Raw genomic sequence first — 20,352 nt, 5'->3', positions numbered from 1 at the left:
TTGATTACATTTTTCTATCTTTTGTAAATCTAAGAAAGCTTTATTTTAAATTCCTCTCAGTATCAAATCAGTATTAATTTGATCCATTGTCACAGGGCTTTTCAACAGTGTGGAGCCCATAGGCCTGTGCCTACTCTGCCTATTTGGTAATCTGGCACTGCCAGGGGTTAGGGGCTAGCAAAGAATTTCCCAGGTTGGGATACAAAACAGAAGATTTCCTGCTATCAATTCTTTAAAATAAATTGTCATTAATTAATTTATACAAGATGAAATAATCCCAATGTAGAACTATCTTTATCATGTCTTGTCCTCTAATGAATATAATCAGCTGCTACTTATGAAATTCACTTTATCCCATATTCTAAAGCTGGCCATGCTCTAGTAGAATTTTATTTGAAATGTTTCATTTTAGAAAGGTTTGTTTGATTTTCTACACAAAAACACAAGGGATGGCCCACAGGACTTTTAAAGAGACAGATACCAAATATTAAAATTATACACATTTATTGCACATCATAATTTAAAAACAATGATAACAACATGGTGAATTCATCAGTAAAAAAAACATCAATAAATGATGAAATACAAATTCAAACTATATACAGCTTCATATGCAGATAATGATTTGTATTGTATAGATCCTGTTGTACACAATATCATATAGAAGCGACAGTCTGTGCTGCATACATCTCAACGCGTTTTGCGAAATGTTAAATTTGCTATGCACCGTCATATATTTTTGGGGGGGGGGGGATTTCTTCCATTACCATTATCGACAACTTCTTTTGATGGAATGACCATTGGAACATTATAGACCCTTGTTGGGGGTGCATACGTGCGGGAGCCGCTGGTCACAGCACAGGGCTCTAAAGAAATGGCACAGGCGGCCATTTCTTCAGAGCGCATGCACTGATGACGTCATGTTCTGCATGCAATTTAAAAATCTCCTAAACGGTGGAAGTTTAGGAGATATTTACCCGACATATAGGTAAGCCTTATTAAATACTTGCCTATAGGTAAAAGTTATAAAGGTGGGTTTAGAAACCACTTAAAGGTTTTCTTTCACTTTAAAGTACGAAGTTACTTTTATTTGGATGGAGATGTAAGGGTTTAGAACTCCTTTTTATTATTTATTTATTTTTTATTTTATTATTTATTACTTAATATTTCAAAACTACATATCCAAGAATCACTGGGACTTCAAAATGTAATGCACTTTTTTTGGTTAAAGAACAGATATACTTTTAGGCCCCTTTCACATGGGGCGGAATCCCCTTGAGCAGAGCAGAGTTTAGCTGATGACAGGTCCATGTCCGCTCAGTTTATGCAGAAAGTTTCACCCAACTGCCCTCTGATCTGATCCGCCTAGATGGAGGGGATCCTCATATTTTTTTAGCGGATCGGATTGGAGGTAGGTGGGTGTAAACAGACACAAGTTTGTTTACACCTGCCGGTCCATAGGAATATATGGACTATCTGATCAGGTCCGCATGAAACACTGACTGGTGGACCTGATCGGATCGCCCATGTAAAAGGGGTCTTATATGAAGATTTTAAATTGTCCCACTCAGCCTGTTTTACCTGGCAAAGGATTTACATTTCTATCCACCCAGTCTTGAGACTTTCACAGCTTTGACAGACAGCAATGCCAGGCTGGTGACTCTTTTATATGATGCAGTTAAGCAACAAAGCTAGGTCACTTCCCTGCCCCAATCTATAATTGGACAGTGAAGGAGCAGCAACAGATGAATTTATCTCTCTGCTCTATCCTGTCTGCATCTTCTTTGTGAATGCACAACTGATGGGACCCCAGTGTTGTCTTTCCCATTCTTAGTGCTGTTTTACTATAAGAGGCTGAAATCCAGTGAAATTCGGGTATTTTTCCAGGTGCAATTAAAATACCTGTAATGCTGTTTCAAAAATAAAACATATACACTAATGTGTAAAAAACATACCTCTGGCCCTAACGATGTCCTTTAGCAATATGTTTGCGTTTACAACCTTTAAAGATAAACTACAAATAATTTGGGTCCAGTATATTTTTCAAAGCCCTACTCTGGCCTATTTATTGGTAAATATTCATTATTAAAACTACAGATAAACATTTCATATATGACAAAGGATTCATAGAGTGCTATAGCTTAGCAAAAAAGACACCACAATATTAGCTGTCTGTTTTTTGTCTCATTTTATCTGACATAAACCTCACTGTGAAGAGGTTGCAATGGGTCATTCACTTGGATGTAAAGTGCAGTTTGGGCTACATAGTTCATAAACACCACCATTTCTTGTATCAAAGGGGATAGGAGAGCCTGTGACCAGGCTAAAAGCTTAGAGTTAATTTTGCTAGCTAAAAAATAACAATTACAATACTATGAAAAATAATATCATACAGGATTTATATAGTGATAACACTTTACAATTTAAAGAGGGACATTACAATTGCAATATAGTTCAATACAGAAGGAATAGGAGGGCCCGGCTCATGGAGCTTACAATCTAAAGGGAGGGGGAGATGGTACAAAAGGTAATAGCTGTGGAGAATAATCTGATGGAGGTGACTCAAGTAAAGTTTTTAGGTGGAGGTGAGGTAGGGTTCCCTGAATAAGTGAGTTTTCAAGGATCTCCTAAAGGTGGACAGGGTTGGAGATCAACAGAAATACTGGGGTAGGGAGTTCCAGAGGATGGGAGAAGTTCTGGAAAGGTCTTGGAGGTGAGCATTGAAGGGAGCTACAGAGCAAAGTGTCTTGGGAGGAGCGGAGAGGACAATTTGGGTGATATCTGCAGATAAGGTTGGGGATGTATATGCAATATTTCATATTTACCTGGATTAACTAAATCTTTTTTTATATTATAGCTCCTATCATGATTAAAAAATAAAAGATATGTACAAAACAGTTTCACTTTCCCTTTAGTAAATGAATAAACTCACACAGCTACATTTTTCGAATGTCCTTTGTTAACCATGCAAATACTGCAAATTCTAATTACGTAGTTTTGTTTTCTATCATTGTTTTTCCAAACTTTGCACTCCTCTCTTGGTACCATATAATAAAGCATTAAAATGTTGGTTTGGATACATTCTACAGCCTTCACTTCTAGTCCTTGGTTGTTATTATCTGGGCCTTTGAACTGCATCCACCTAGTTTAACAGGCTCGTCCTTCCATTGCCAGGTTGGTACTAGACCATGCAGAGCAAAAATGTAGTGTTCCTACCAGCCGCCACTTCCTCCATAACAGTCTGGAACAGCCGCGGTCAGAAAAACTGCTATACGTGTTCTTTTTCTGCGTGTCCTCTGTCTTCTCTGAATGTCAATGCCCTTATTTTTGCAATCTTTGGCTTTTTTTCTTAGCGAAAGGTGCCTTTAAAGTTGTTTTGTTTGAAAGTTGTTCACAGAATCACAACTCTGAACCTTTAAAGACAGTTCCTTCTTCTAAATTATACTTGGCCTAATTGTATTTCTAAAATAATATAGTTGCGTTCCAGAGAAGGGAATGTGGTCACACAGCCCATGCCTAAATCCTCCAATTTACATCGGTTTGGTTTGGCATCACTTGAAAAGTTCTTGGAAGAAGAGTGCTGCGGCTCACACAAACTATAATTGAAGTAATATTTCTGAGCCTGTCTGTATTGTATAGAAACTTTGTGAGATGCTAATCAGCTTGCAAAGTGAGAAAGCCAGCAACGCCATGGAGTTTGATAGTTTTCCTGCAAAAAATAAATATTCTTCACCATGTTAGACAACAAAAAATCTGATACACAACACTGGGGGTATACTGGCGCAAAAAGAAATTAGAGGGATACCATCAATTTCTATCATATGAGACAAATTGTGGAAAATCGATATTGGCGTGGCACATATAAAGTCCAAAAGTCCATAAAAAACCAAGTCTTTAAACACTTGAAGGCTGCTCTGTCCCAAGTAAGAAGAAGAACTTGCAGTGGACTGTAAAAGAAAGGCAGGCGCCACTCTAAGTGTAATAGGCTTCCGGCCTGGACGTGGAGCGTGATAACGTAGGCAAGTGACGCGTTGTCGGAGCATGCGCTGACAACGCGTCGCCTGCCTACGTCATCACGCTCCGTGTCCAAGCCGGAAGCCGAAAGTACGCCGCCGGAAGTCCCGACAGTGTCCCCTGGGTTCGTGACAAGCCGTTTCCCCGCGGCTCGAGCGGACTACACAGTGGATCGGTCGGATCCTTTTCCACAGGCACCCGGATCTATCGATCCTCCGGATGAACTTTATGGCTATTATCCACTGCTGTTTCTTGTTACTCGTTATGTAACAAGAAACAGCGAGTATATAGTGTCCTGATTTTTCCAATAAAATTAGAGTCCTATTACACTTAGAGTGGCGCCTGCCTTTCTTTTACAACAAAAAATCTGAGAAAATGGAAATCTTTGTGTCTAAAGCTAAGTTTCATACAGGTGGCTTGAGGAATCCTAAAGTGTCATACTCTATCTCCCTCTGAAACTTCAGTCAGGAGTCACACTTAAAGATGAACTTCAGTCTCCTTCACCTCCAGTGCCACCATCTTTGTAAGGCTGGCACCTGTATAGATATGCCAAGAGGCTCTGCCCAGCCTTCAGGTCCTGGCCGAGTCCTTTAATACATCTTTGCTTGCACAGGGAAAATTTTGGGTATGCACAGACACATCACTGTTCTGGACATCAACACCGATGCGTCTTCGCATAAGCACGGAAACACCCCTGCCCATGTGCAGATGTGCCACAGGGCTCTACTGGAGCCCAAAGTCAAATGTAAGAGAGGAAGGGAGGACAAGACAAGAGAAAATCTATATATATTTTTAGGGAGAAGGTCCACTCTTGGAGTAAAACTGTGTTTTGCCAGTGTTGGGCAAAACAAAAGCATAAACGTTAATGGAAATCCCACCAGCAGCTCAAAATTATTATCCCTTCACTCCTTTAGATCACCCATAGTCACCCATAGTACTTATACAAATGGGGTAACATGTGACTCGTTTCCCTTCGACCCATGTGACACTGTGAGTATTTGGCCATGCAAGCACCCACATTTTGGCTATATATATTATATATACACTTTAAAGTGGTTTTAAACCTCATAAATGAGATATAAGCAAAGTGTATCCCTCTATAGTGTGTGCTTGCCTTAACCCAGAGCTCTAAGTGTAATTTCTGTCTGCTGCCCTGTTCCTGCAGTCACTTCTGACAAGTTTTCCTTGCACCAAGAGAAAAAAGGTGACATGGAAGGGATCTCTATCACACATAAAATAACAAAGATTTTCTGCGCTAAAAATGGTAAAAAAAAATGAGTGTTGCACACTCTGTATGACTGTATCATTAAAATTTGCCATTCATTGCCATCTTACAACTTGAGTTACTTAGTGTAAATACCTCACTTAAAGTCCCACACAAGGGCACCCCCTCCTTTTTTCTCAAAAGAAATATACAGTATATATAACGTGAAGCTGCAATACACTGGTCTATAGTAAAAAACAATCAACAAGTATATATATATAATGTGTAGCGCTAACCGTAAAATAATATAAAATGAATCATTAATATAAATTGAATGCAAAATAAACATTGTGCAAACAAATACACAATCGATAACTGTGATGAAGTGATATATTAATATCTTCCAACACTCCAGACAGGAACAGTGAGTGATATATAAAGTGAAAGTCCGTGAAACCAAAAAGAGTTCTTGAAGTACCCTAACCACCACAGCATTGAAAAAGGAACCACAGGTCCCAGCATGGGATTGGAAGGAGGCCTCTTCCCAGCTGTAACAGGAATAGTGAGCAAACAACATAAGGGTGGCTGCTTACCAGAACAGCAGGGCCCCCCAACCTAATGGGTTAGCCATACACATTTAAGGGAAGTAAACCAGCTGGTGGATCATCGGACCGCAAGTTCTCATAGTATTGGCACCATCAGATTTAAAGCATGGCTGCAGGGATGAAAGGAAGAGACACAAATAGCGTAATATTGTTGAGCCCATTTATTAAAAGTTGCACTTACATAGTAAAAACAGAGACAAGCAAATTGAGGCAAAAAATGTCCACAACGAAAGCCGCGGCATCCCCTGATCACATACAGAGCTGGCGTTCAAGGGGCGTGGTGGCGTCACGTATGGTAACGCCCAACACGTTTCGTCATAGTTTGACGTTGTCGTGTATTTGTTTGCACAGTGTTTATTTTGCATTCAATTTATATTGATGATTAATTTTATATTATTTTAGGGTTAGCTACACATTATATATATATATATCTCTATCACACAGCCTGTGGTTGACAGCCTCAGCTCTGCTCCCGTGTGCTGTGTGAAGGGGGGTTGTCCCTTCCTTCCTTCCAATCAGCCCTCAGAGCTCTCCCCACTTAGCTCTGCAGTGTGTACTTTCAGCTTTCTGCCCCCTGTTTTCTGACAAGCTTTATACATTTTGGACTTTGAATGATTAAAGAGAAGAGAAGACTGCAGATAACAAAAAAAAACATATGTAGTGGGATTTGTTTAATCTCCTTGTATCACCTGAGGCAAGTCAATTCACTGGGTATATTTAAGTGGTTGTAAAGGTTGAAGGGTTTTTTTTTTCAATACATGAAGGTAAAAAACCATCATCATGCAGCTCCCCCCCCCCCGCAGCCCCCCTAATACTTCCCTGAGCTTGATCCCAATCCAGTGTTGTGCAGGAGAGTGGCTTCTCTCCCAGGTCTCTGTTGCCTCACTGTTGGCCAATAACAGTCAGTAAGCCAATGAGGAGAGAGCTGGAGCTGGGGTGGGGCAGAGCCCCAATCTTTTTGTCTTATGGACACACAGAGCAGGGCTTGGGAGCAAGCATGCACTAGTGCCCTCATAGCAAGTTACTTGCTATGGGGCACTCGGGGAAAATGAGGAGCCAGGAGTACCTGCGGGGGACCCGAGAAGAGGAGGATTGGGTCTTCTCCATGCAACACCATTGCACAGAACAGATAAATATAAGATGTTTTGTAATTAAAAAAAAAAATAAATTAAACCTTTATTATCACTTTTATTGATTAGCCTGCCTGGGTAATACATAGGTTCAGTTTAAGTTGTTTCTATAATACAGCCATACATTCCAGGGCTAGTTGTGTCTGCTGTTCTTTAGTTGTATTATCTCTCTGTGAGCCCCGGTTCACACTTATGCGATGCGGGAAGGCTGTGAATCCGGATTTGTTTCATCTCCTTGTATCACCTGAGGCAAGTCACTTCACTGGGTATATTTAAGTGGTTGTAAAGGTTGAAGGGTTTTTTTTTTTCAATACATGAAGGTAAAAAACCATCATCATGCAGTCCCCCCCCCCCCCCGCAGCCCCCCTAATACTTCCCTGAGCTTGATCCCAATCCAGTGTTGTGCAGGAGAGTGGCTTCTCTCCCAGGTCTCTGTTGCCTCACTGTTGGCCAATAACAGTCAGTAAGCCAATGAGGAGAGAGCTGGAGCTGGGGTGGGGCAGAGCCCCAATCTTTTTGTCTTATGGACACACAGAGCAGGGCTTGGGAGCAAGCATGCACTAGTGCCCTCATAGCAAGTTACTTGCTATGGGGCACTCAGGGAAAATGAGGAGCCAGGAGTGCCTGCGGGGGACCCGAGAAGAGGAGGATTGGGTCTTCTCCGTGCAACACCATTGCACAGAACAGGCAGGCCTAAAGCCCCGTACACACGTACCGATCGTCGGCCGAACGATCGGCCGTCTTTTGTCCAGGGCTGTCGTGTCTGTTGAAAACTGCAAAAGACTGCACACGAATTTTGTCGGCCAACAACAGCCGACTGCAGAAGTGATGTCATGTGATGGTTAACTTTCCTTGTCTTTTTTTCTTTTCTGAGCATGCCCAGTCTTGCTAATCTGCTGTCTGTCGGCCGAAATCTGTACTGACTGGCGAACAATCGGCCGTTCTGGTGTTGGCCAACAAAAATTTTAATGCCTGCACGACAGATTCTGTTCGGCCAAAAATGTGCTGTCGGCTGTCAGAAGCATCATACTAACAAGCCTACAATCGGCCGATCGGTCGTCGGCCGAATATTTACGGCCGACAATCAGTACGTGTGTACGGGGCTTAACTCTCCCTCATTTGACAGCGCTTTGGCTTGGCTCACATCCAGAATAAAGGTAGTGTTGAAGCAGGTATAAAAGCTCTTAGTTACCTCCTGCCATACAGTGCTGATGAATCCTAAATCCTTTTAATTTTTTATAGTATTTCTTCGAGTTATGTAGTTGCTACTACACGGCTCAGGCCAGGTGATTGGTTGTCTAGGCACCAAACACTACCCGGTGGATGGCAGTGTGCATAATACATCCTATATCTAGAAATTGGAGTTCATGTAGAGCTCTGATGATGGGGAAATAAGGTGGCACATTTAGGGTAATCAAGCATTTTATGGCATCTTTTCTTCAACACTACCTTTCCATTACATTTACTTTGACTGGTACAGGTTCATTTTAAACAGTTGGGGCACAATACTTGCAACTGACACCAACAATGGGCACTATTCCCCCCCTGACACCAACAATGGGCACTATTCCCCCCCTGACACCAACAATGGGCACTATTCCCCTCCTGACACCAACAATGGGGTAATATTCCTCCTCCCAATGACCATAGGCACTATTTTAGTTTTTTTCCCTGACCACCAAGCCTGAAGCACCGTCCACTCCCACTAATGCCTGTGCATTTTATACTACCACTGGCCACAACCCAGCCCCCCTAAAGTCTGCAGGGCAGTAAACTGGTCCTTTGTTTAGAATAGTTTGGAAGCCCCAAGTCAACTGCCTAAGTTGCTGTGAGCTTGAAGTGTATCTAAACCCAAGAGAAAGAGATGTCACATATTGCAGCCTACCAGTCCTCAAGATGTGTTTTTTTGTGCTTTATTTCTATCTGGTGATCCTGCCAGTAACACGGTTTCTCTCCTAGGGTGGATACATCACCCCCCCCCCCCTCCCATTGTATCTATGGAGGGAGCCATGGTTGTCACTCCAAGCTGCTCTCCTAATATGGACAACAAAAATGCTCTTATTTATTCTTCTCCATTACATAGGAGACATGACAATTGGTAGATTACAGAATATAGCTAGGAAGGAAGCAGTTCACAGTAAGTGACAAGGACACAGTATTTCTAGAATGTTCAACAAGTATTTTCTGTACTCAAAATGTTCCTAGTCTGAAAAAAGGGAAATCTAATGCCCCCCTCCACATTTAGAAACTGAAAGCTACAAAATATTACATTTAGATTATTGGGTTTGGCTATCCTTTGAGATGGCCACAGTATAAATAACCAATAAGGGACTAAAAAAATAACAATGGGTGTTTGCATACTAATACGTTTTACAAGTCAGCTTATAGGCCAAAGATATAATTCCACAGCAAGGCAATGATTATTCTTTCATCCCTTTATTTCCATTAAACAGATACAAGGGGTAATTAAAAATGTGAGGTTAGAGCCTCTTTAACTGCTAAAGCAGGTAATATTTAAACAGATACATAACACATTGCCATGCTCCATTCCAGTAAGGTTAATTTTCACAGGGAGCATTGTAATACTTTTGGGTGCTTGGTTTTGTGTATCTAGTCAAAGCTGTTAATTGTGAAGGGATTTAAAGTTCTTATCGGAAATATTATTGTGTGAATTCCTATGTTTGAGTCACAGTATTACACTTTCTTATTCACTGTTTCAGAATCGATGATATGATATTTTTCATTTGAGAAATCAAGAGCTTTAAATGTCTTTCTCTCTCTATCATGTGTTTATATATGGATTCAATACAGGAGGAATCAGAGGGTGTATATGTATATATATATATATATATATAAATATATATATATATATATATATATATATATATATATATATATATATATATATTAGTGATCGACCGATATTGGTTTTTCGTTGCCAATACCAATATTTTGCCCAATGCATATCGGTATCAGCAGATATGGGCCAATATTTTCGTACAAAAAAAAGAAAATGTTATTTATTTTTTTATTTGACAGGTACTCTTGTGGAGGGATCTGGGGGGCTAAAATACCCCAAACCCCTTCTCTGTACTTAAAAGCATTCAAAATGCCAAGTTTGGCTGTTTTGAATGCAGTCTTTTTTTCGAATCTGGCGCCAGACAGTACCCGGACGTGATGTCACTCATGACATTTTTGCATGGAGACCCGATCAGAGCCAAATGCAGCCATGCAAGCTGGGTGCCTGGGTCTACAGGTGGGACGGGCGACCGGGGCGAGCCGTGGAAGGTGGCGGAAGGGGGGGGGGTTGTCCCCTCCTGCCCCTTGTAATGACAGCCGAGTGGCTTCTCAACCGCATCGGTTGTCATTACAAGACAGCCGACCGTCGGCTATGGACGCCGGTAGCGGGGTGATGCCTCTAGCTGCAGGCATCACTCTGGTACAAGCACTTTCCCAAAATATCGGAAATATCGGTCACCTTGGTGGTCAATTCCGATATATCGGGGAAAGTGCATATCGGCCCCCGATATATCGGCTTTGCCGATAATCGGTCGATTTCTCTCTATATTCATATATGTATATATATACACTATATTTCCAAAAGTATTGGTAGGCCTGCCTATAAACGCACACAAACTTTAATGGCATCCCAGTCCTAGTCCACAGGGTTCAATAATGAGTTGGCCTACCCTTTGCAGCTATTACAGCTTCAACTCTTTTGGTAAGGCTGTCCACAAGGTTTAGGAGTGTGTCTATAGAACACCTTTTGGATGAATTAGAGTGGAGACTGCGAGCCAGGACTTCCCATCAAACATTATTGGGTTGAGGTCAGGACTCCAAGCAGGCCAATCAAGTTCCTCCACCTCAAACTGTCTCATCCATGTCTTTATGAACCTTGCTTTGTGCACTGGTCCCAATCACTTGGTAGAGGGGGGGTTATGGTGTGGGTTTTTTTTCAGGGGTTGGGCTTGCCCCCTTAGTACCAGTGAAGGGAACTCTTCAGGCGTCCGCATACTAAGACATTTTGGACAATTTCATGCTCCCAACTTTGTAGGAACAGTTTGGGGATGGCCCTTTCCTGTTCCAACATGACTGCACATCAGTGACCAAGGCAAGGTTCATAAAGACCTGGATGAGCGAGTTTGGGGGTGGAGGAACTTGACTGGTCTGCACAGAGACCTGACCTCAATCATATAGAACACCTCGCCAACATCAGTGGCTGACCTCACAATTTTTTTTCTGGAAGAATGGTCAAACATTCCCATAGACACACTCCTAAACTTTGTGGATATCCTTCCCAGAAGAGTTGAAGCTGTTATAGCTGCAAAGGGTAGGCCAACGCCAACGCAATATTGAACCCTACGGTCTAAGACTGGGATGCCATTAAAGGTTATGTGTCTGTAAAGGCAGGTGTCCCAATACTTTTGACAATATAGTGTATATGTACTGTATATATATATAAAAATATATATTCAGTCTCAGAAGTGGTGAGCAGCACAGCAGTGTTTGCTTCAAAACTTCAGTGCTAATGCAATCAAGCTGTCCCACTGCCCATATATAGGAAAAGTCCACAGGGATTGCTGCACATAAAATTTGTGTGAAGCAATCCCTGTGGACTCGATATAAATAATTAAATAAATAAAATAAAATAAAAAAAAAAAAAAAATATATATATATATATATATATATATATATATATATATATATATATATATATATATATATATATATATATATATATGTACATATATATTTTTTTTTATTTATTTGTTTATTTATTTATTTATTTGCTATATTTCTGCTTTTTTTTCTTTTTTTCCAATATTTTTGCTTTTTTTTTGTTAGATTTTTTCCTCACAAAAGTGGAGTTATCCTTTAAAATGAGAAATCCCAGAATGCATTTCACCTGGCTGTGTATTATGTTGTATTGGTAGGTAACATAATATGTCCCCCTTTTTTTCTAGGTTTAGACGCAGACGGTCTATACAGGGTCAGCGGGAACCTTTCCACCATACAGAAGCTGAGATTCGTGGTGAATCAGGGTAAGTCGTCCAGCAGTCCCCGTCATATTTTGGCCGGTCGCAGCTTGTCTTTCCCCGCTTTCTCTTCACAATGCAGTCTTGATCAATGTTTGGATTCTTCTCCGCAGCCTTTGATGATAATGTGCTCCGCTTATCTGAAAATGAAAGGAAGAAAGTTTAGTGGCGAGCGTTTGAACTTTTTCTAAAGCAATAATGGCCACAGGGGAAGAACTTTCCTGGAAATTGATGATTGTCTTGTAGTGCTAAAAGCCGGCAGCTTCGTCATTAACTGCAGGAAATGCCCATCCCATAGGTCAGCGCAGTGATTGTGCGAACTCCCCACCAATTAGGCCAGCCACCGCTAAATAATTACTTTACGCAGCGTGTTATGTTTTCGTGTTTATCTGCGGGAACCAATGCTCGCAGTATCTCCTCGTGTAGTTCTCATTTATATTTAAAATGGGACTCCGAATATGGAACAAGTTTCGTGAATGTAGGCGGGGCGGGGAAATAATAAACCTTTTAAATAGCAGCGTTGACTTATTTTCTTCCCTTACATCTGTACAGATGATTGAAGAACCCACAGAGCCAAATGCACAGAAGTGCTGCTAGTTACTATACAGCCATCTGAAGTTAGGCTACGTGAGAAATGCTCTAAAGAAGTGCATAACCCTTTTAAAAAATTGCACCGTACAATAATGCTTGGTACTTTGTTACTATGGGGGTTATTTACTAAAACTGGCACACAAAGCTTCTGATGCAGCTGTGCATAGTAACCAATGCAGCTTCCAGGTTTTATTGTTAAAGTTATACTAAAGTCTATTTTTTTTTCCCCTTAAAAATAATAAACATTTCATATTTACCTGCTCTGTGAAATGGTATTTCCTCGTCTTGTTTGGCTATGGGACAGGAAGTAGAGGGAAATCTCCCCAATGGGACACAGATGACAAAAATAATACTTAGGCTGCATTCACATGTCAGCGTATTGATCGCGGGCAGAATAACGGCGATTCTGCCCGCGATCCGGAAATCATTGCAAATCGCGGGACGCCTGTGCGTTGCCCGTGATTTGCAATAGCACCCCAAACGCTGGCCGATTTTGCCGCGATTTCCGCCTGCCGAATCGCGGTAACATTGCGTAAAAAAATCGCGGGACGCATTACGCTCCAAAGAAGCTCTTGTACTTTTTTGGGCGTAATGTGTCCCACGATTTTATTTTGTGCGATGTTACCGCGATTCGGCAGGCGGAAATCGCGGCAACATCGCCCAGCGTTTGGGGTGCTATTGCAAATCATGGGCAACGCACAGGCGTCCCGCGATTTGCAATGATTTCCGGATCGCGGGCGGAATCGCGGCGATTCTGCCCGCGATCAATACGCTGACATGTGAATGCAGTCTTACAGGGGTTATAAACCCCCCTTACTCTTAAGAATTGGAAAAAAAAAGTTTGCCTATAGTTTTACCAGGTGCCTATCTCATACATGCACACATATTTTTATTTATTGTTTTTGAACAGTGCAGAGCACAAAAACAAAACACAATATGTGAACCAAGTAAGTGTATGTGAACAAAAAAGTGCATTTAGGGTACATCAAATGGTCCCCTCCTAAAGAGGAAAGACCCTTTCCTGACTCCTTGGGGTGCAAGACTCCTGGCGGGGGCAAGGCACACTCAGGTCCATCTAGTCAAAAGGCTCGGTGGACCCAGCTACTCAAGGTCAGCTGATGCTGACCATCGAGTACTGGGTGAGGGGCTTTCCAAACGATAGACCCCACCAAGGCGGGGGGGGGGGAAGGGCCACACACCCTACCCCTAGACTTCAGGGAAGGCCCAAAAACCCACATCCTACAATCCTGTAGAATAAATTTAAAGAAATTGATGCCAGAACAAGTGCAGTGGCTAGATTTTTTAGCCTTCTAGGACCAATTTAGATGAGAGCCATTTAATCTACCAGTGTGTCTTTGGAGTGTGAGAGGAAACCAGAGAACCTGTAGGAAACCCATCGGGAGAACATACAAACTCCATGCAAATAGTGTCTTTCCTGGATGGGATTGGAACTCAGGACCACAGTGCTGCACTGCAAGAGTGCTTAACACTAATCCACTGTGATGAACACAAGCCCTTCCAAGTCATTGAGTTCCTCAGTGTCCTCAATAAAGGGTACTGGTAATGCTATTGAATACAAAGATGTTTTAGACCAGGAGTCTCCAAACTTTTCAAACAAAGGGTCAGTTACTGTCCTTCAGACTTTAGGGGGGCCGGATCATGGCCATCAGGAGTAGAAAGTGTCCCGGCATCAGTGTGAGTAAACAATGCTTCGTTAGTGAGAGCAACTATGCCCTACTGGTGGTGTCAATGTGAGGAATCATGCCCCATTAATGGTGTCATTGGGCCCCATTTTTGGTGTCATTGGTTGGAATTGTGCCCTATAGTTGGTGTCATTGGGTGGAATTGCACCTCCTAGTTGGTGTCAGTGGATTAAGTAGTGCCCTAAAGACTGGATGAAAGCAAGCAAAGGGCCACATCCCGCCCCTTGTCCACAGTTTGCAGATGGCTGTTTTAGACAATTGTGCATTTCTAGCATTATAGTAACAGTTTATTTATTATTATTTATTTCAGGTTCTTATATAGCGCTGTCAATTTACGCAGCGCTTTACATATACATTGCACATTCACATCAGTCCCTGCCCTCAAGGAGCTTACAATCTAAGGTCCCTAACTCACATTCACACATACATAGTAAGGCCAATTTTATACAGGATCCAATTAACCTACCAGCATGAAATAGATATATACTAGATAGATACTGCACAATATCTCTACATATATATAGTAGCGCAAACTAATCAAAAAGAGAGTGCCATAAATAATGTGCAAAATGCACAAAGTCCAATAGTTCAACAGATGTCACATAGGCAACAGGAAAAGATCAGAAATGTCATAAACAGTCCATATTCCTTCAATCTATCTCCTGGGATGACTACGTAAAGAAGCGTGTTTCTCAAGGGGATCACCACCGTGCTCCAAGGGGGGAGGAGAATTGCCCATTCACCAGATGCTGTGGCCCAACCCACTTTCGTGTTTGAGCATTCAAGCTTATAATGATGGTCACTGGTCCAGAGTATCCACACCGGGAATCACACCAGCACAGTCAACAGAAGCTCAGCAGCATATGGAGAGACAAAGCATAACCCCAATAGCGTGATACCGTTTTTAAAAGCTTTATTAAATAAAACATAAGGTAGCACACTCACATTTCTTGCATGTCATCAAACGCATATCACAGTCACCATTAGGAGAGGGATGCCCTTCGGGAGATGATGTCCAGGCTCCACGCCGTGGACGCCGCGCCTTCTGGGTATTCCAAACTCCTCTTATAAAACCTGGTTACACCACCTGGTCACGCCCCGACGCGTTTCGTAATTTCCACTTCTTCCCCGGGAAGGCGCGGCGTCCACGGCGTGGAGCCTGGACATCATCTGCCATCTTTATGGCACTCTCTTTTTGATTAGTTTGCGCTACTATATATATGTAGAGATATTGTGCAGTATCTATCTAGTATATATCTATTTCACATTTTCTCAGTCAAGTAGCTGCATAGCCATTGCATTTATAGGTGAGTGGTCCTCAATTTGAGCGCTTGGGATAGCTTATTTCATTCATTTTGTCTTCGGTTTGCATTTAAGCTGTCATATCATATATAACCTACCAGCATGTCTTTGGAGTGTGGGAGGAAACCGGAGTACCCGGAGGAAACCCACGCAGGCACAGGGGGAACATGCAAACTCCTTGGAGAAGGTCCTTTTCTGTTCCAGCATGGCTTGCCCCTGTGCACAAAGCCAACTCTATAAAGACGCAGTTTGTTGATAAGGAACTCGAGTGGCCCCCATAGAGCCCTGACCTCAACTCTACTGACCACCTTTAGGTATAATTTTGAACATCGATTCTGAGCCAAGTCTTTTCATCCAACATTAGTCCCTGAACCCACAAATACTCTTTAATCGAAATGGCCACAAATTCCCATGGACGCTCTCCAAAATCTTGTGGAACGTCTTCCCAAAAGAGTGAGGCTGTCCATATTCATACCCATGGATATGGAATAAGATGCCCTACAATCTGATATAGGAATGATGGTCAGGTGTGCACAAATGTTTGTCTGTATAATGTATATTACTTAGATTATAGATATATCAAAAAATGTGCTAAAAATAATATGAAGACATGAAGTCTAATGACACCAATTCCTACTTGAATCACTAACCACACACATAGTAATAATGATATCAGCTGTGCATGTGTGTGCGTGTTTTTTTTTACTTCATTAAACAAAATTTTAAGCAAACATGAGAAGCAAAGGAAAACTGTGTCTGCCTATGTCCCTGTAGTGGAGATTGCATGCAATGCATTTTTTTTCTTTTCTTACCAAAGGAATTCAGCTTATTTTTATTTGTGAGTTTTTTCTTTTTTTTTTCTTTTATATAGCTGCTGTTTTCCATTCTTCAAACACCAGCTGCCAAAAAATAAACTTTATTATTCTCTGTTTTTCAGTTCCACGGGGTATTTTCCGCAAGAGAACCCATTGATATTAAACTATATGGCTTACAAGTGATAAGATTATCTCTTAGCAGTGATTTATTTTTTTCTATTAAAACCAGGAAATCACATGACCATAAACAGAGCTAAAACTGAGCTGTTATGGTTTTTCAAAACTTTTATCATATATTCGTGTTGTTGATTGAGCGAGCCAAATACTTGTGGACCGCTATGTTCTGTAAGAATCGTTCACGAAAACAGAATAATTCTGTTTGGAGCAAATTGAGCAGTTTTATTTATTTATTTATTTTTGACAAACTAGTTATTTGACATGGTTTTTTACTTTGTTTTTTTTTTGTTTGCACAAAAGAAAATAACTATTTCCTAACCTACAGTTTGCAAAAAAATAAAAATAAACAGTAAATTGGAGCCTAATTTCAGAAAAGATATAAACACTTTTTATTTTACCTATCAATGCATTGAAAACATTTAGGTCAGATTTTTTTCTGGTGTAAGCTGTGTCGGTTCACACTAGGTCCCTCCGACTCAGGGGGCGACCTGTGAAGTCGCGTGCAGCGCGAGTTCGGCGCGACTTGCACGGACTTCATAAAATGAATGTCAATGCAAGTCGCCTCCAGGTCGCCCCGAAGTAGTACAGGACCCTTTTTCTAAGTCGGAGCGACTTTTGTCGCTCCTATTGGAACCGGTCCTGTACTACTCAATGACCAAGTCGCCTGACAAGTCGTATTAGTGTGAACCGGCACTAAAGCCCAGTTGAACGGTCAGCTGAAAGTAGAATTGCACTGCAGCTGAGAACCATAAACCTAAAAAAAACTATATAAATCATTTTTAATATTCAAAGCAAGCTCACCCATCCATCCATATCCCCATGCTTTATTCTGCTAAGAAATCACTTTGAAAAACACCCCCTGGCTTTTCTGGTCATCACCATCTTGAAGAAAGCAAATGATTCATGTAGTATTTACCTAATGGAACTCATTTGCCCTTAGCTCAGGCATGCAGGCAGGAGGTACTTAGCTGAGAAAGCCCCTCCTCCTCTCCTGAAGACTCCTGGGATGTAGGACATAATTTTCCTAGGTCTGAAAACCAGTAAGTAACTAAAGAAATATAAAAAAAAAAGTTTAACACAAGTTAATATTTTTTATTTTCTTATCTATTTACTAATGCTAGCAGCATAAAGATTAAAAATAGTCAATGTTGATTGAGAGCCGGTTAACACTGGTCTGACATGTGCTCTGAATTCCAGAACACAAATCGCATGGCATGTCAAAATCAATGTTTCCCTATGACCTATGAGAGCCATCTTAACTGTTCCAACTTGTATCGGTCCGACTTTGAAAATGCTTCCTGCACTACTTTGGCATGATTTCAGCCCATTGAGTTTAATAGAAGTCAGGATCATTATCTAAACTGATCCGACTTGTGGCATGCGACTTGTGCTCTGATGATCTTGAGGGGGAACCCCATGCCAAAATTGAAAAAAAAAAAAACAGCGTAAGGTCCCCCCCCAAGACCATACCAGACCCTTCGGTCTGGAATTCATTTTAAGGGAAACCACCATGCCAAAATATAAAAAAAGGTGGCGTGGGATCCCCCCAAGATCTATACCAGACCCGTATCTGAGCATGCAGCCCAGCAGGTCAGGAAAGGGGGGGCAAGCGAGCACCCCCCCCCTCCTGGATTATACTAGGCCACATGCTCTCAAAATGAGGGGGTTGGTGCTTTGGGGCAGGGAGGGCTCTTCTTCCTCATATTTGCCCTCCGGCTCATCTCCCTCTGCTTCTTCTCCCAGTTCTTCTCCCCCAGGTTCTTCACCCCCTGCTTCTTTTTTCTCCACATATGACTTCTTTTTCCGCCGACTCAGTCCTCCTCCGATGGTGGCTGCCATTGCTATGTTAGGTCCGGTGTCTGCCTTTTTATTTATATCCGGGGAGAGCCACACAGAGATCCTGCACCTCGTGATGTCCCCCCGGTTGGCCATGCCCCATGGCTATATAATAAATGGCAGACACCAGACCTGACATAACAGCCGCAGCCAGCATCGGAGGAAGACCGGGGTCGGTGGAGGAAGAAGTCATCGGTGGAGGGAAAAGAAGCAGAGGGAGAATAACCGGGGGGAGAAGAACCAGAGGGAGAAGATCCAGGAGAGGAACCAGAAGGAGAAGACTGCAGGCAGAAGACACAGAGCTAAGATGGGGACATTCATTATTTTTACTAAAGGACTTTTCCAAAACGATCTCATGTTTTTCTTACACTACACTTTTTTTGGGTGAATGGGTAGGGGTACCCAATGTACCCCATACTTGATCACATGGGGGTGGGATCTTGGGAGCCCCCTTGTTAAAGGGGGCTTCCAGGTTACAATAAGTCCCCTGCCTGCAGACCCCCACAACCACTAGCCAGGGTTGTCGGGCAGAGGCCCTTGTCCCCATCAACATGGGGACAAGGTGCTTTGGGGTGAGGGATGCAGACTCAAAGTACCTGGTATGATCCGATCAAAGTCAGATCCTGTTCATTGCAGTCGCATGGAAAATGGACATGAAGTTGCAGAGTAAAGTTGGATCAGAAGTTGTATGACTTTTGTGTTGAATTAGTGTGAACCTAGCCTGAGAGAGTGAAGTTCTGCTTTGAATCAGCTAAATAAAATACAGGTGTATCAAACCTGTGTAAAGTCCTATCGCTTGTTTTCTATAAAAAGCAGCCAATGCCTAAGTCTCCTGCTAGCATACTGCAAAGTGGAATGCCTTCTTTCTGAGTGGAAACGGTAGTCTCTCTGCAGAGGTCTGACTCATAGCTTTGCAATTAGCAAAGTTTAAGCTCCCTGCTGGTTGGAGAGATCTATGCCTAACTCAACAGGGAATGTGTTGGACCTTTTCAGAGAGACTGCGGCTTCCTCAAAGAGAGCAAGTGTCCTTCTCTACCGCATGCTGGCAGGAGATAGACTCTTCTACTTAAATTCCATCTGCTGTTTAAAGAATACAAACTGCAAGACTTTGAACAGATTTTGAATAGAATGTGAAAGGGTCAGGTCTTTATTGCTAGTGACCATTGTCCCCAGTTGTCAAAGGAACAGGGGGTAAGAGGAAATTTTCCAGTGGAGAAACTTATTCTGATGACATCTGTTTAACCACTTCCCTACTGGCGTATAGGGAAATGACACTGGCAGGAATGTCTCCTCCCTCTGGGCGGACTTCAGCGCGGCGATCAAGGATGAGGCGTGTCCCTTTGGAACACAGCCCATCCCCGATCAATGTAAAGAGCCAATAAAAATGGCTCTTTACCATGTGACCGGCTGTGTCCAATCACAACTGGCCACATGCCTGTCCTTGTGCCTGCCGCTCGTGCGTGCCGCCCGAGGTGTGCAGAGCGGCAATCAGGGATGGAGAGTGTAACTCTGATACAGCAAATCCCTGATCAGGGTAAAGAGCCAATGAAATTGGCTCTATACCACGTGACCGGCTGTGTCCAATCACAGCCAGTCAGGAATGTCTACAAACCCAGTAACTAGATGTTACCAGGCTCTTCTCCTCACATACCGATACTGTGTGAGGAGGAGATTGTGGCTAGGTACCGCTTACAGTGAACACCAAAACACACTGATTGTCCACCAATAAAGAGGACCTGTCACCAGCCCATTAAAGTACCTGTCACAAGCCCATTAAAGTACCTGTTACCAGCCCATCAGAGTACCTGAGTACCTGTCACAACCCCTCAGAGTACCCAAGTACCTGTCACCAGCCCATCAGAGTACCTATCATCAGCCCATTAGAGTAACCAAGTACCTGTCATCAGAGTACCGAGTACCTGTCATCAGAGTACCCGAG

General features: G+C 42.3%; 1 protein-coding gene across 1 annotated transcript in view; it reads left to right on the top strand.

Moving 5' to 3' along the window:
- The window catches only part of ARHGAP15 (Rho GTPase activating protein 15), a 944,276-nt gene that overhangs the window by 683,579 nt on the left and 240,345 nt on the right, over positions 1-20,352 (top strand). The window contains exon 12 of the mRNA XM_082262169.1: positions 11,918-11,995. Within this exon, the coding sequence (XP_082118295.1) occupies positions 11,918-11,995 (78 nt within the window). The remainder of the gene's footprint in view (positions 1-11,917; positions 11,996-20,352) is intronic.

The sequence above is a fragment of the Pelophylax lessonae genome, assembly GCF_965119305.1.
Source record: "Pelophylax lessonae genome assembly, chromosome: 6".
NCBI classification, from domain to species: Eukaryota; Metazoa; Chordata; class Amphibia; order Anura; family Ranidae; genus Pelophylax; species Pelophylax lessonae.
Note: the sequence above shows the minus strand (reverse complement) of the source record. Positions and strands in the feature narration are given on the sequence as shown.